Source organism: Brachyistius frenatus, unplaced genomic scaffold (assembly GCF_029030835.1).
Source record: "Brachyistius frenatus isolate BFR_SWC_R1_liver_20210118 unplaced genomic scaffold, ASM2903083v1 Contig_216, whole genome shotgun sequence".
Taxonomy (NCBI): domain Eukaryota; kingdom Metazoa; phylum Chordata; class Actinopteri; family Embiotocidae; genus Brachyistius; species Brachyistius frenatus.
This window is the reverse complement of record NW_027210815.1, coordinates 1-12,991: the sequence shown is the minus strand read 5'-3', so window position 1 is coordinate 12,991 and position 12,991 is coordinate 1. Positions and strand designations below refer to the sequence as shown.

At 44.6% G+C, this 12,991-nt stretch overlaps 2 protein-coding genes across 4 annotated transcripts; one reads left to right on the top strand and one right to left on the bottom strand.

The window, feature by feature from the left end:
* The first annotated feature begins 2,364 nt into the window (after nt 1-2,364).
* On the top strand, nt 2,365-10,842 carry b4galt1l (DP-Gal:betaGlcNAc beta 1,4- galactosyltransferase, polypeptide 1, like). 3 transcript variants are annotated; one of them, XM_069719537.1, is made up of 7 exons: nt 2,365-3,194; nt 5,120-5,355; nt 5,844-5,981; nt 6,837-7,024; nt 7,883-8,005; nt 8,136-8,240; nt 9,303-10,842. In XM_069719537.1, the coding sequence occupies exons 1-7, from the start codon at nt 2,879-2,881 to the stop codon at nt 9,430-9,432; spliced, it is 1,236 nt and encodes a 411-aa protein (XP_069575638.1). In that variant the 5' UTR covers nt 2,365-2,878; the 3' UTR covers nt 9,433-10,842. The 3 variants fall into 3 exon arrangements, with proteins under 3 accessions (XP_069575638.1, XP_069575639.1, XP_069575640.1); XM_069719539.1 differs by lacking the exon at nt 2,365-3,194 and adding an exon at nt 3,394-4,360; XM_069719538.1 differs by lacking the exon at nt 5,844-5,981.
* A 471-nt stretch (nt 10,843-11,313) lies between these two features.
* LOC138633338 (exosome complex component RRP40-like) lies at nt 11,314-12,635 on the bottom strand (the record flags this gene model as incomplete). Its single annotated transcript, XM_069719508.1, has 3 exons — nt 11,314-12,132; nt 12,219-12,370; nt 12,467-12,635. Coding segments are annotated over 3 exons (529 nt in total), but the record flags the coding sequence as incomplete, so codon positions are not given.
* Between the last annotated feature and the right edge of the window lie 356 nt (nt 12,636-12,991).

The following is a 12,991-nucleotide window of genomic DNA, read 5'->3' as shown; positions in this document are numbered from 1 at the left end:
TTCATCGCTGCGTCCACAAATGATGTTAAAACTCTCCAAAGAAGAAACCAGATAGAAACATGATCCAGAAACACCGCCGCCTTCTCTGGACCGAGATCATTGAAGATGGACTGAGGTGAAGTGGACAACTGTCCTGAGGTCTGATGGATCACAATCTGAGATTCTGTTTGGAAATCATGGACGCTGCATCCTCCAGGTTAAAGAGGAGAGGGACCATCCAGCTTGTTATCAGCTCAGTTCTAAAGCCAGCATCTGTGATGGTACAGGGATGCATTAGTGCACATGGCATGGGTAGCTTGGACATCTGGAAGGAAGCATTAATGCTGAATGATATATTCAGGTTTTGGAGCAACATATGCTGCCATCCAGACAACGTCTCTTTCAGGGAAGGTCTTGTTTATTTCAGCAGAACAACGTCCAACCACATTCTGCACGTATTCCACCAGCATGGTTCTCTAGTAGAAGTGTCTGCTGATAAACTGGCCTCCTGCAGTCCAGACCTGTCAATCATTGAAAACATCTGGAGCATCATGACATGAAAAATACAACAAAGGAGACCGAGCTGAAATCCTCTATCAGGCAAGAATGGGACCACATTTCACTTTCAAAACTCCAGAAACTGGTCTCCTCAGTTCCCCAACGTTTCCAGAGTGTTATTAAAAGAAGAGTTGATGCAGCTCAGTGGTGAACATGATCCTGGAACAATTTTATAGAGACGTGTTGCTGACATCAGATTTAAAATGAGCAGATGTTTTTCATAAAACAAAAAGATTTCTCAGTTTCAACATTTGATATGTTGTCTTTGGTCTATTTTTAATTAAATTCAAGTGTACAGACTGTAAATGCAATCAAAGATAATGTAATATATATAATCAACAGTCAATAAAGTCATTGGAATCATTCCAGTTGATCATTGAGGTGTAGCAATAGTAAAAACTGACGTCACATTCAGGAAGGTGAGAATCTGAAACCTGCAGCTACTTGGGAAAAAAACATGCAGAAATAAAATAACAGTAAAGAAATCATAAAAAAAATAATACTAATAATACATTAAGAAAAACGAAATAGAACAATAACAAATAAAAGGGAAAAATTATAAATAAACATAAAATAAATAATCAATAAAAGATAAACCAATAAGAAAAAAAAGAATGATAAGAAATGATCAAATAAAAATGCAATTGGAAAATCAAAGCCTATAAAATTAGACAATACTTTTCGGTGTAAGAACTAAAACAAAAACACAGAAATAATAGAAAATAAAATGAAACTGACAAAAAGAGAAAATGAGAAAAAGAAATACAGAAAAAAAAGAAGGAAATCTTACAAAATTTGTCCACGTTGAGAAAAAGCTCCAGAAAAGAAATATAGAAATAAGAACAAAGAAAATAAAAACATATAAAACATAAAATAAACACCCAGATAAAAAAAACAACAACTGAAAAAATAAAAATAAAGTTTGACTAACAGGTCAGCTGTTGGCTGTATTTTCATCTTTTCGCCACATGGGGGCGCCTCAAACTTCCCTCCTGGTCAGGATCGTTGGTCACGTGATGCAGACTGTTCAGTGGTGAAAACATGATTATTTTATTGTTATTTTACTGTTTACATCACTATTGTTTTCGTTTTCTCTAATTTATTTTGTTTTCATTTTAATGTCAGTGACGGTTTAATCCAGATGCGACGTCAGACTGAGCTGACTAAATCAGCGCTGATCAAACACTTATCAATGATTAATAAACAGTAATCAATGATTGATCAGCTGTGGACGATAAAGGGGCGTCACAGATTGACATCTGCAGCAACCACGCCCCTTCCTTGAGTTACCACAAACACTCCGGAAGTCTGTTGAATTAGCCTTCAAAATAAAGATTCTGCCCTATTCTGGGTGTGAGGACAGAGCAAAGACAATAATGATTATTGTTTTTATTAAAAACATTATATTTAATGTGTATTTATTTCTGTTACTTTATAACTTTTATTTATCGATGTTTAAGTTTATTGTTTTATAGTCCAGAATTTTTTTAAATTATAAATCTTTATAAAGTTTCTTGTTTATTTTGGCTCTTATTTTTGTGTTTAATATTTTGCCTGTGAAGCACTTTGTGCTGCATGTTTGACTGAAATAAATAATAATAGTAATAAAGCTAAGTTGATGTATGATGTAAATAAAGTAGAAATCAAAGTGAGAACGTAGTGTGATGATGTAATAATCGTAGATTCAATAATGATTCATGTTTCACAGTTCATCAGCTTATGAAAAGAGTTTAATAAATAATCGTGTCTACATGACAGTTTGCGCCTTTTATGTTTTATTTTGAAATCCCTGAGCGGAAGTGTAACGACTCATTTCGTCACCTTGACAGTTTGGTGTCTGAAGCAGCGACAGGAAAGTTTGTCGAGTCTCTCGGTGACTTCTAACCTTCATCTTCTGTTAAACACGCTTTAAACTTTCCAGCGGAGTCTTTGTCACAACTTCTCTGAGCAGCGGGACCTTTTCGTGTCTTTCCGCCGGTGACCTGAAGGACTCGGAGAGACTCGGAGCCGCTGCGCTGCTAACTGTAGCAGTTAGCGTCACTTACTGTAAACCCGAGCGGACCAGGAAGCTAACTGAGCTAACTGCTACCTGACGCTGACGGAGCTCCGACTCTCTCCGACTCTCTCCGACTCTCACCGACTCTCTGTCCGGTTGTTCGGCTTCTTTCCGGGGTTTTTCCCGTGTAAATCTGACCGAATCTCTGCGGTGAGAACTTTGAAACTTTCCTGCCAACTTGAAGGGGATGGAGCCCGGCAGCAGCTAACAGTCCGAACCGGAGGAGCCCTGAAACTTTCCTCTCCGCTGTTTTTAACGACCTGATCCCGGAGCCCGTCGGTCACGATGCCCGGAGACTCTACCGGGAACTTCAACCTCCTCCACCGGACCTGCAAGCTGGTGGTGCTGCTCTGCTTCCTCCACATCTCCGTCACTGTCGTCTTCTACGTCCGCTCCCTGGACATCCGGTTCGCCTTCGTCCAGAACCAGCAGTCTCACAACACCAGCACTCAGCCGAACCGGGACAGAAGCACCGCCCTGCCGCCAAGAACCGAACCGAAGCAGGCCGACCCCAAGAAGGAGGTGGCCGGGCTGCAGGAGCCCGCAGCCCCGCAGGCGGAGAAGAAGCTGGAGAAATGCCCGGAGACGTCCCCCCTGCTGGGTAAGACCGGTCCCGGTGGGTCACATGAGACCCAGTCCAGTTACTGAAGTACTGCAGAACTCTTTAGAAGTCTGGGTTCTACTGGGAGAACAGTCTGGGTTCTACTGGGAGAGCCAAGTCTCAGTAGTTCCTTCTGTGTTTTCCAGATGTGAGACACGTGAACCAATCAGAGCCTGAGTACCCCCCCCCCCCCCTTCGGTGAAGCGTGGTGTCTTTACTTTTACATTGAAACAGGAACAGGAAGTGAGCTGGTTCTGGCTCACTGAACTGAGACTTGTTCATCATGTTCTCATGTGGAGGAAACCGGGTTCTTCCATCAAGAGGATCTCAGCCTGGCGTGATCATGTTTGTCTGTGAAGACAGATGACAAGAACCTGGATGTTGGACCTGGTTCTGGTTCAGGAACCTGCTGGTTCTGATGTGGTCTGTTGTAGATCTGTATGTTCTGTGTTCTCTGTATGTTCTCCATGTTCTGTGTTTTCTGTATGTTGTCTATGTTCTCTGTATGGTGTCTGTATGTTCTCTATGTTCTGTTTTCTCTATGTTCTGTGTTCTCTGTATGGTGTCTGTATGTTCTGTTCTGTTTTCTCTATGTTCTGTGTTCTCTGTATGGTGTCTGTATGTTCTCTATGTTTGGTATTCTCTGTATGGTGTCTGTATGTTCTCTATGTTCTGTTTTCTCTATGTTCTGTGTTCTGTTCTCTGTATGTTCTGTTTTCTCTATGTTCTGTGTTCTGTGTTCTCTGTATGTTCTCTATGTTCTCTGTTCTCTGTATGGTGTCTGTATGTTCTCTATGTTCTGTATTCTCTGTATGGTGTCTGTATGTTCTCTGTGTTCTGTTTTCTCTATGTTCTGTGTTCTCTGTATGTTCTCTATGTTCTCTGTATGGTGTCTGTATGTTCTCTATGTTCTCTGTTCTCTGGATGGTGTCTGTATGTTCTCTATGTTCTGTGTTCTCTGTATGTTCTATGTTCTCTGTAGTCGGTTCCTGTAGTATTAAATGCGGAACAGATCCAGATGTTTGCAGCTGTCTGTGTCTGAACTCTGTGTTCTGACATGTTGGACACGTGTAAGCGGGACATCACGCCTACAGCTGTGTTTACAGTCCAGCGGGAGGTCGTTGTCATGGAGAGGACCCTGAACCTCCATAGAGTGTCTGTGCTCGGTAAGCTGCCGACCAGAGATGGTAACGAGCTTCATGATGACTTGCTGTCCGGCACAGGAAACGGGAAGCAGCCTGAGAGGAGGTTCTGGTGAATGTTCTGGTGTGTGTTCTCTGAGGTTCTAGTGTATGTTGTCAGAGGTTCTGATAAAAGTTCTAGTGTGTGTTCTCTGAGGTTCTGATGGAGGTTCTAGTGTGTTCTCTGAGGTTCTGATGGAGGTTCTGATGAAGGTTCTGGCATGTGTTCTCTGAGGTTCTGATAAAGGTTCTGGTGTGTGTTCTCTGAGGTTCTGATGGAGGTTCTGATGAAGGTTGTGGCGTGTGTTCTCTGAGGTTCTGATAAAGGTTCTGGTGTGTGTTCTCGGAGGTTCTGATAAGGGTTCTGGTTGTGTTCTGAGGTTCAAATGGAGGTTCTGATAAAGGTTCTGGTGTGTGTTCTCGGAGGTTTTGATAAAGGTTCTGGTGTGTGTTCTCTGAGGTTTTGATAAAGGTTCTGGTGTGTGTTTTCTGAGGTTCAAATGGCCGTTCTGATAAAGGTTCTGGTGTGTGTTCTTTGAGGTTCTGATGAAGGTTCTCTTGTGTATTCTCTGAGGTTCTGATGGAGGTTCTGATAAAGGTTCTGGTGTGTGTTCTTTGAGGTTCTGATGAAGGTTCTCTTGTGTATTCTCTGAGGTTCTGATTGAGGTTCTGATAAAGGTTCTGGTGTGTGTTCTTTGAGGTTCTGATGGAGGGTCTGATAAAGGTTCTTGCGTGTGTTCTCAGTGGGTCCTCTGCGGGTGGAGTTCAACATCCCGGTCAGTCTTGAGCAAATAAAGAAGGACAACCCCAGCGTGCGGCCCGGTGGGCGGTTCCGACCCGTGGACTGCGAGGCGCTACAGAAGGTGGCCATCATCATTCCGTTCCGTAAACGAGACGAACACCTGAAGTTCTGGCTGCACTACCTGCACCCGGTCCTGCAGAGGCAGCAGCTGGACTACGGAGTCTATGTCATCAACCAGGTACGATGAGGTCACCCTGGGGGAGGGGCTACCGGCACGGGGCTGTCCAGATGCATCATGGGAAACGTAGGATCCAGGGGGGGTGTGTGTGTAACTGCTTGAAGTCCACAGTTAAAACTGTGTTCCTGTTTACTACTGCTCTTTGTTTGTTTATATGTTGTCTGTTTATATGTTGTGTGTTTGTTTGTGTTTGTTTATATATTGTGTTTGTTTGTTTGTTTGTTTATAACTGCTTGAAGTCCAGACAGTTAAAACTGTGTTCGTTTACGACTGCTTTGTTGTTTACATGATGTCTGTTTATATGTTGTGTGTTTGTTTGTTTATGTTGTGTTTGTTTGTTTATGTTTTACATGTCGTGTGTTTGTTTATATATCGTTTGTTTACATGTTTGTTTGTGTTTGTTTATATGTTAATATGTTGTTTGTTTGTTTTTGACTCAGTTGTTCTTCTCTCTTGTTTGTGTTCTTCCTCCTCCTCTTCTTGTTTAGTTCTTCCTCACTGCTTCTCTCACTGCCCCCCCCCCCATTCCCTCCATCCCCCCCACTCCTCCCTGCATGTCAGGCATTTCTGACCAATGGCTGTGGTCGCTGGAGACGCTGAGACCCGCCCCCTACTTGGTCACGCTGGTAATACGGGTTCTTTCTTCTTTTCTACCTGCTTCTACTTGTCTCTGTTTCCTGTCACATGTTCTGCTTCAGGTGAGACACCTGTTCTCTGACTAACCTCTTCAGACATGAAGTAGATGAGTGACAGTTTGTTCTGTGTGTCTGCATGAAGCAGCAGCTCGCTGCCAGGCTCCTCCTCCTCTGCCGGGGTCGGTGCTCTGACTAAACCTTCCTGCTGGAACTGCAGCTGTAGAGTTTCTGTTCCAGCATGTTGACGCCCCCTGTGACAGAATGTTCCAGCACTTCCTTTCAGGTGTGTCTGTAGAGACTCACCTGGACTCACCTGTAGGGTTCAGTGCTGCAGGGTTCGGTCTGTGACCTGGCTGAAACCTCAGGCTGCAGCGGTGAAGAAATCCAACACACCCCTAGTTTTATTGTATGTATGATGTCATCACAGCAGCACACCTGTCCAGGTGAGGCTGAACCCAGAGACAAACGTGTCGAAGCAGTTGGTCCTTCTAGAGCTCGTAAACACTTCACACTGAGAGCTCGGTGCAGGTGTTTGTTGCCTAGCATCCACAGGTCTGTCTACTGCTTCACACACCTGACAGAGGAACCTGAGGAGGAGGAGCCTATCTGTCCTGTTATGAGCAACTGAGCCTGGTGTGTGATTTATTCATCCTGACTGATGGTGCACTCTTATTTTGAAATAAAGGCCAGATCAGTTTCCTGTCTCTGCTCTTTCAGAATTAAATGTAGAAATTTGACAAATAGAATGTGCAGCGACTTCCGCCCTGACGGAGTGCGAGGCTCCGCCCTGACGGAGTGCGAGGCTCCGCCCTGACGTGCCTCACCTGTCACCTGTGTGTGCTTCAGGAGGGAGACGCCACCTTCAACCGGGCCAAGCTGCTGAATGTTGGCTACGCCGAGGCCCTGAAGGACTACGATTACGGCTGCTTCGTGTTCAGCGACGTGGACCTGATCCCCATGGACGACCGCAACACCTACAGGTGCTTCAGCCAGCCGCGACACCTGTCCGTGTCCATGGACAAGTTCGGCTTCAGGTGAGCCCGCCCCTCCTCGTGACATCACACTGTTTCATTTGTGCTGCTTTCAGGATCGCAGAGTTCTGCAGGACGAACCTGGACTCTTCAAATTTTATACAAACTTTATTAATATGTTTCTGAATTACGACATGACAGAGTGATGTCACAGAACATCTGTCGATCCGACCTCAGGACTGTCCATTTAAACAGGAAGTGACCTCCCGACAGTTTCTGCTGAGTCACTGTTTGAAGACACGGAGCAGCCAAACGTCTCCACATGATGGAGGTAGCGGAGACACGTCAGGTCCACTTCCTGTCAGCAGGGCGGGAGGAAGTGCTGACAGTGACACCACAGAGGAAGAGAAACACGACCCCGTGGCAAGGCTCCTCACTTCCTGCTTCCTGTTTCCTGTTGACACGCTGCAGGTGTTTCCTGAGAGGAGGAAGAGGTCCCTTCAATTCCTGTCAGTCCCAAGTTTTCGTCCTCAAAAACTGAACCAAGTTCACAGTTTTACAAAAACTTAGTCAAACAGAAAAAGTTTAACTACTGAAACGATAAAGTAGGACAGGAAGTGATCACTTCATAAACAAACATCAATAATCAATCACAGAAATGTTCAGGATCTCCTTTTATCTTCTGATCTGAAAGACAGAAACTTCATGAAGGATTAAAGGGACGCAACCACTGTCAAAATAAGAGCTTCAATTTAACACAGTCACACAATATCACAGATGATTGATCAGACTGATGGACGAGACGTGTCCTCAGGGTTCAGAGCCTCTGAGGATCCAAATGCCTGTCCTCCAGCTGCCTGTCCTCCAGCTGCCTGTCCTCCACCTGCAGCAGACTGTCCTGATGTGTCCTTTGTCCTGCAGGTTACCTTATAACCAGTATTTTGGGGGCGTGTCCTCGATGAGTAAGGAGCATTTCCTGAAGATCAACGGTTTCCCCAACAACTACTGGGGTTGGGGGGGTGAGGACGACGACATCTACAACAGGTAGAGCTCACCTGGCGACTGCACACCTGTTCACAATGTGTTTTATTATCGTTGTTTCCTGTCACATGATGTCACCAGACAGACAGGAAGTAGGACGTGTGGACAGTTTTCAGCTTCCGCTGTGTTTCAGGCTGGCGTCTAAAGGGATGTCCATCTCCAGACCAAGCGGAGACGTCGGGAAGTGTCGCATGATCCGCCACGACCGGGACAAGAAGAACGAGCCCAACCCTCAGAGGTACCGACATACACTACACCTGACCCACCTGACCCACCTGCAGCTACACCGTGTTATAAAACATTATTGACGTTCTTTAAAATGTAAATAAAGAACGATTGTGATGATTTTTAAATCTTATGAACTCATATTTAATAAAAACAGACCAAAGACAACATTTCAAATCAGGAACTGAGGAGACCAGTTTCTGGAGTTTTGAAAGTGAAATGTGGTCCCATTCTTGCCTGATAGAGGATTCCAGCTGCTCAATAGTTCAGGGTCTCCTTTGTTGTATTGTTCATGTCATGATGCTTCAGCTGTTTTCAATGATTGACAGGTCTGGACTGCAGGAGGCCAGTTTATCAGCGGACTCTTCTACTAGAGAACCATGCTGTTGGAATATGTGCAGAATGTGGTTGGACGTTGTTCTGCTGAAATAAACAAGACCTTCCCTGAAAGAGACGTTGTCTGGATGGCAGCATATGTTGCTCCAAAACCTGAATATATCATTCAGCATTAATGCTTCCTTCCAGATGTTCAAGCTACCCATGCCATGTGCACTAATGCATCCCTGTACCATCACAGATGCTGGCTTTAGAACTGAGCTGATAACAAGCTGGATGGTCCCTCTCCTCTTTAACCTGGAGGATGCAGCGTCCATGATTTCCAAACAGAATCTCAGATTGTGATCCGTCAGACCTCAGGACAGTTGTCCACTTCACCTCAGTCCATCTTCAATGATCTCGGTCCAGAGAAAGCGGCGGTGTTTCTGGATCATGTTTCTATCTGGTTTCTTCTTTGGAGAGTTTTAATATCATTTGTGGACGCAGCGATGAACTGTGTTCACAGACGATGGTTTTCACAAGTGTTCCTGAGCCCATGCAGTGATGAACTGTGTTGTCTTTGGTCTGTTTTAAATTAAAAAATGGATTAAAATGATTTGTTTTATTAAAACATGCTGACTCACCTGCAGTGAAACTTTGTAAAACAGGAAGTGTCTCGACACTGTGACATCATGTTTTTAATAATGGATTAGTTTGCGGATGCTGTCGGAGGTTCTGATGGTTCTGGTTCTGGTTTCAGGTTCGACCGGATCGCCCACACCAGAGAGACCATGCACAAAGATGGCATCAACTCTCTGATCTACCGGGTGGTGAGCGCGGAGAAGTTCGACCTGTTCACGAAGATCTCGGTGGACGTGGGGAAGCCCTGAAGGGGTGGAGCCACGCGACGCCTCGGACACTTGAAGCTTTAAGTTCTGGTTCTGATGGGACCTGCTGGACTCTTCTTGTTTTTGCACAAACGGACAAACTGACGGTTTGTGTTGTTGTTTATCTGTGGGGCCTCCAGGACTCGTCTCTGATTGGTCAGCTGTAACCAATCAGCTGCCTCCGTCAGACACTGCTGCTGCGACACATCGAGCCTTTTATTTTGAAAATCAGTCACTTTACAGGGGCTTTACTGCTTGGGATTATGGGTAACTGACAGGGCGGGTTTTGATCTGGTCCTGGTCCTGGTGCTTTGAGTGGAACTCTCTGTTTTCCAGAGACTTTGACCACATCTCATGGTCTTCCTCAGTGACTGGTCCTGACTCCTGTCTGACCCGGGTCCAGAACCAGTTTCAGTTCAGGACCAGGTCTAAACCCAACGCGAGAGAGAGTCTCAGGTGTCTCTCAGTCGGATAAAGTCAACTGATTGATTGATCAGTGATCAATGTTTCTGTTGATCAGCTTTAAACCAAAATCATCTTTAATTATTGATTCATCTGATTGATTGATGGTGTCAATCAAAGCTGCTCGTTTTAATCCAAACTGAAAAAAACAATTGATTATCAGGACAGTTGATTGATTAGTGATTGCAGCTGTAAATCTTGATTGATTAGTGATTGATTGAGTGTGTCTAATTGTCCTTATGAGAGCTGGTGGAACCAAAGACTTTATTGATCCTGTGAATGAGGTCACCTGACTGTTGGACGAGCTCGTCGGATCATTGATGACCGGTATTGATCCAGTCTGAGTGAAACAAAGTGTGTGTGTGATATGATGCTGTTTTCTATCCTGAATGTTTGGAGGGAAATCTCTCTGTTTATTTGTTTGTTTGTATTTGCAGACCAAAAATCTTCGTCTGTGACAGAATCACCTTTAAATGTGCCTTAAAGAGAATCCAGTGGAACACAGCCTGGTTAGACCGGTTAAACATGTTGAACTGTTGGAGTGATCTAGTGTGTAAATGTGATGATGACAAATAGAGATGAAGAACTCAACTCCGTTTGTTTATTTGTGTGGAGAGTAAACATCTCAGAGCACACAGGAAGTTCTTTAATGAGTTTAACGGGTGTTTCAGCTGAATGAAACTTGATTGCAGCTTGCCAATTTTGACTCCGCCCACCTGTCACTCAGAACTTTCAGCCTTTAAGTTCTGTAAAAACTCGTAGTTATCGTGAACAAGGAAGTTAGCTACAAAGACCAAAACTGTGTTTTATACCAAGCTGTAAATATGTTTATTTGTAAACGTGTTTATCTGTAAATGCGTTTATCTGTAAACAGACACAAGAATGTAAACACAGCAGAATGACCCTTAAATAAATCAGTCAGCCACTTCAAAATAAAAGTAGTGAATAGTAGTCGCCATCTGCTGTTTAAACTATTGATTGATGATGTCATGAGGCTCCTTGAGCTGGTCGGACATTGAGGAGGGTTTTAATTTTTTTTTTTATTACATTTACATTTCATTTAGCTGATGCTTTTATCCAAAGCGACTTACAACACCATCGGGAGCAATTTGTTCGGGTTCAGTGTCTTGCTCAAGGACACTTAGGCATGTGGACAGGAGGAGCTGGGATCGAACCACCAACCTTCTGATTAGTATGCAACCCACTCTACCAACTGAGCTACAGCCTCTGGTCCAGGTTCCTGAGAGTCCACGTTTGTGCTAAACAGCAGTCTGGACCTCGTGGGTCTGGTCCGGTTCAGGTCTGTCCCTTCTAATTGAACATGATTGATTAGTTTATATTGATAACAGGAAGCTCAGCAATCAACAAGCTTCATCTTCATCTCTTTATGTCTGTTTTCTGTCGAGGAGGATTAAGTCCTGAAGACCAACCCTCTGAAGAACCTCCAGAACACGGAGAACCAACAGTGAGTCAGCTGTTTGTGTGCTTCCATGTTTCCTGCTCACTGAACTCTAACTCCTCCTCCTGAACTCTGACTCCACCTCCTGAACTCTGACTCCACCTCCTGAACTCAGGTCAGTTGACAAGAGTCAGAAAATTGACCAATAACTCATTTTACAAACAAATGAAGAGAAATAATCGTGAAAACGTCTTCATGTTTCATCATTTCACAGACAGGATTGATCAGCATAATAATCTGAAACGAAGCCTGCAGTTTTTTCCAAAACTTTATTAGAAAATGACAAAAACGTTTTAACAAGTTTCCGTTTGGTATCAAATATCCAATCACAGTGAGCCACTCTGTTGTCATGGAGACGGGCTCATCATGTAATCAACAAGCTCAGAAACCAAAAAAGAAACGATCAATAACAGAAATCGATCAATCAATAATCAAACCGATGATAACAATAGAACATAGCAGAAATTAATCAATAAAGAAGTTGATTGACAGCTGCAGCTCTGATGTGATGTCATTGTTGAGGAATGCTCCTGTAGCCCCGCCCTGCAGTGATGTCAGTGTCCAGATGTGTGGTCTACAGCACCCCCTGCTGGACCCTCCTGAACAGCTGGCGTCTCTGCGCGGTTGTCATGGTGTCGCAGCTCTGCAGCAGGTTGGAGATGATCAGAGTCTGCTGGATGCTGCTGGACTTCACCCACAGACGACCGTTCAGACCCACAACCAGCTCACAGGGGAAGACCTGGTCCAGGTCGGACCGGATCTCACTGAGGGGGGACAGCAGCCTGACAGGGGGGACAGGACAGGACTCAGAGGACAGGACAGGACTCAGAGGACAGGACGGGACTCTGCGTGTCCTCAGGTGAGTTACCTTCTAACCAATCCCAGAGAAACCCTGAAGAGGAGACCGCCCCCTCCAAACACTCCCATCCCATTGGCTCGTCCTGAGCTGTCGATACACACCAGCTCCGGCTCCATGTCCTTATTGGCTACGATGAACTGGGCAAACACCAGGTCACCCACCTGTATCGGTAACACGGAGAGGAGGAGGAGTTAACAGAGGGAGGGAGGAGTTAACACAGGGAGGGAGGAGTTAACACAGGGAGGGAGGAGTCTCACCTGGACGTTGGGTCTGTTCCTCTTGGTCGCCCCCTCGAAGGACAGGTAGGACAGAGACGCCTGCTCGCTGCCTCCGAAGTCCACCTTGAAGACGTCTCCAGATTTGGCCGTCACGATGCCAATGATGGTCTCCCCTTTAGCGGGGACGTACTGAGGACAAAGGGACGCACTTACGTGGGCGTAACCGCGGCCTTATTGGAGGGTCGTGTCCCCCCACTGTAGTGTCGAAAATATGATAAATATGTTCTCCTTTTATGAACACGGTTAATGCTTATGTCTCTTATTTATCGTTTATTTTTAATTTATTTCCCGTTAGATAATGTTGTGACTCCCCATTAGTGAGCTAGCACCGTACTATAGTACGACTTCTTATTATATTTTCCATGACTTTTTTTTATCATATTTTAGACGACATGTTATAGTGTGACTTTTTTATCATATAGACGACATGCTATAGTGTGACTTTTTTTATCATATAGACGACATGCTATAGTATGACTTTTTTTTAATCATATTATAGACGAC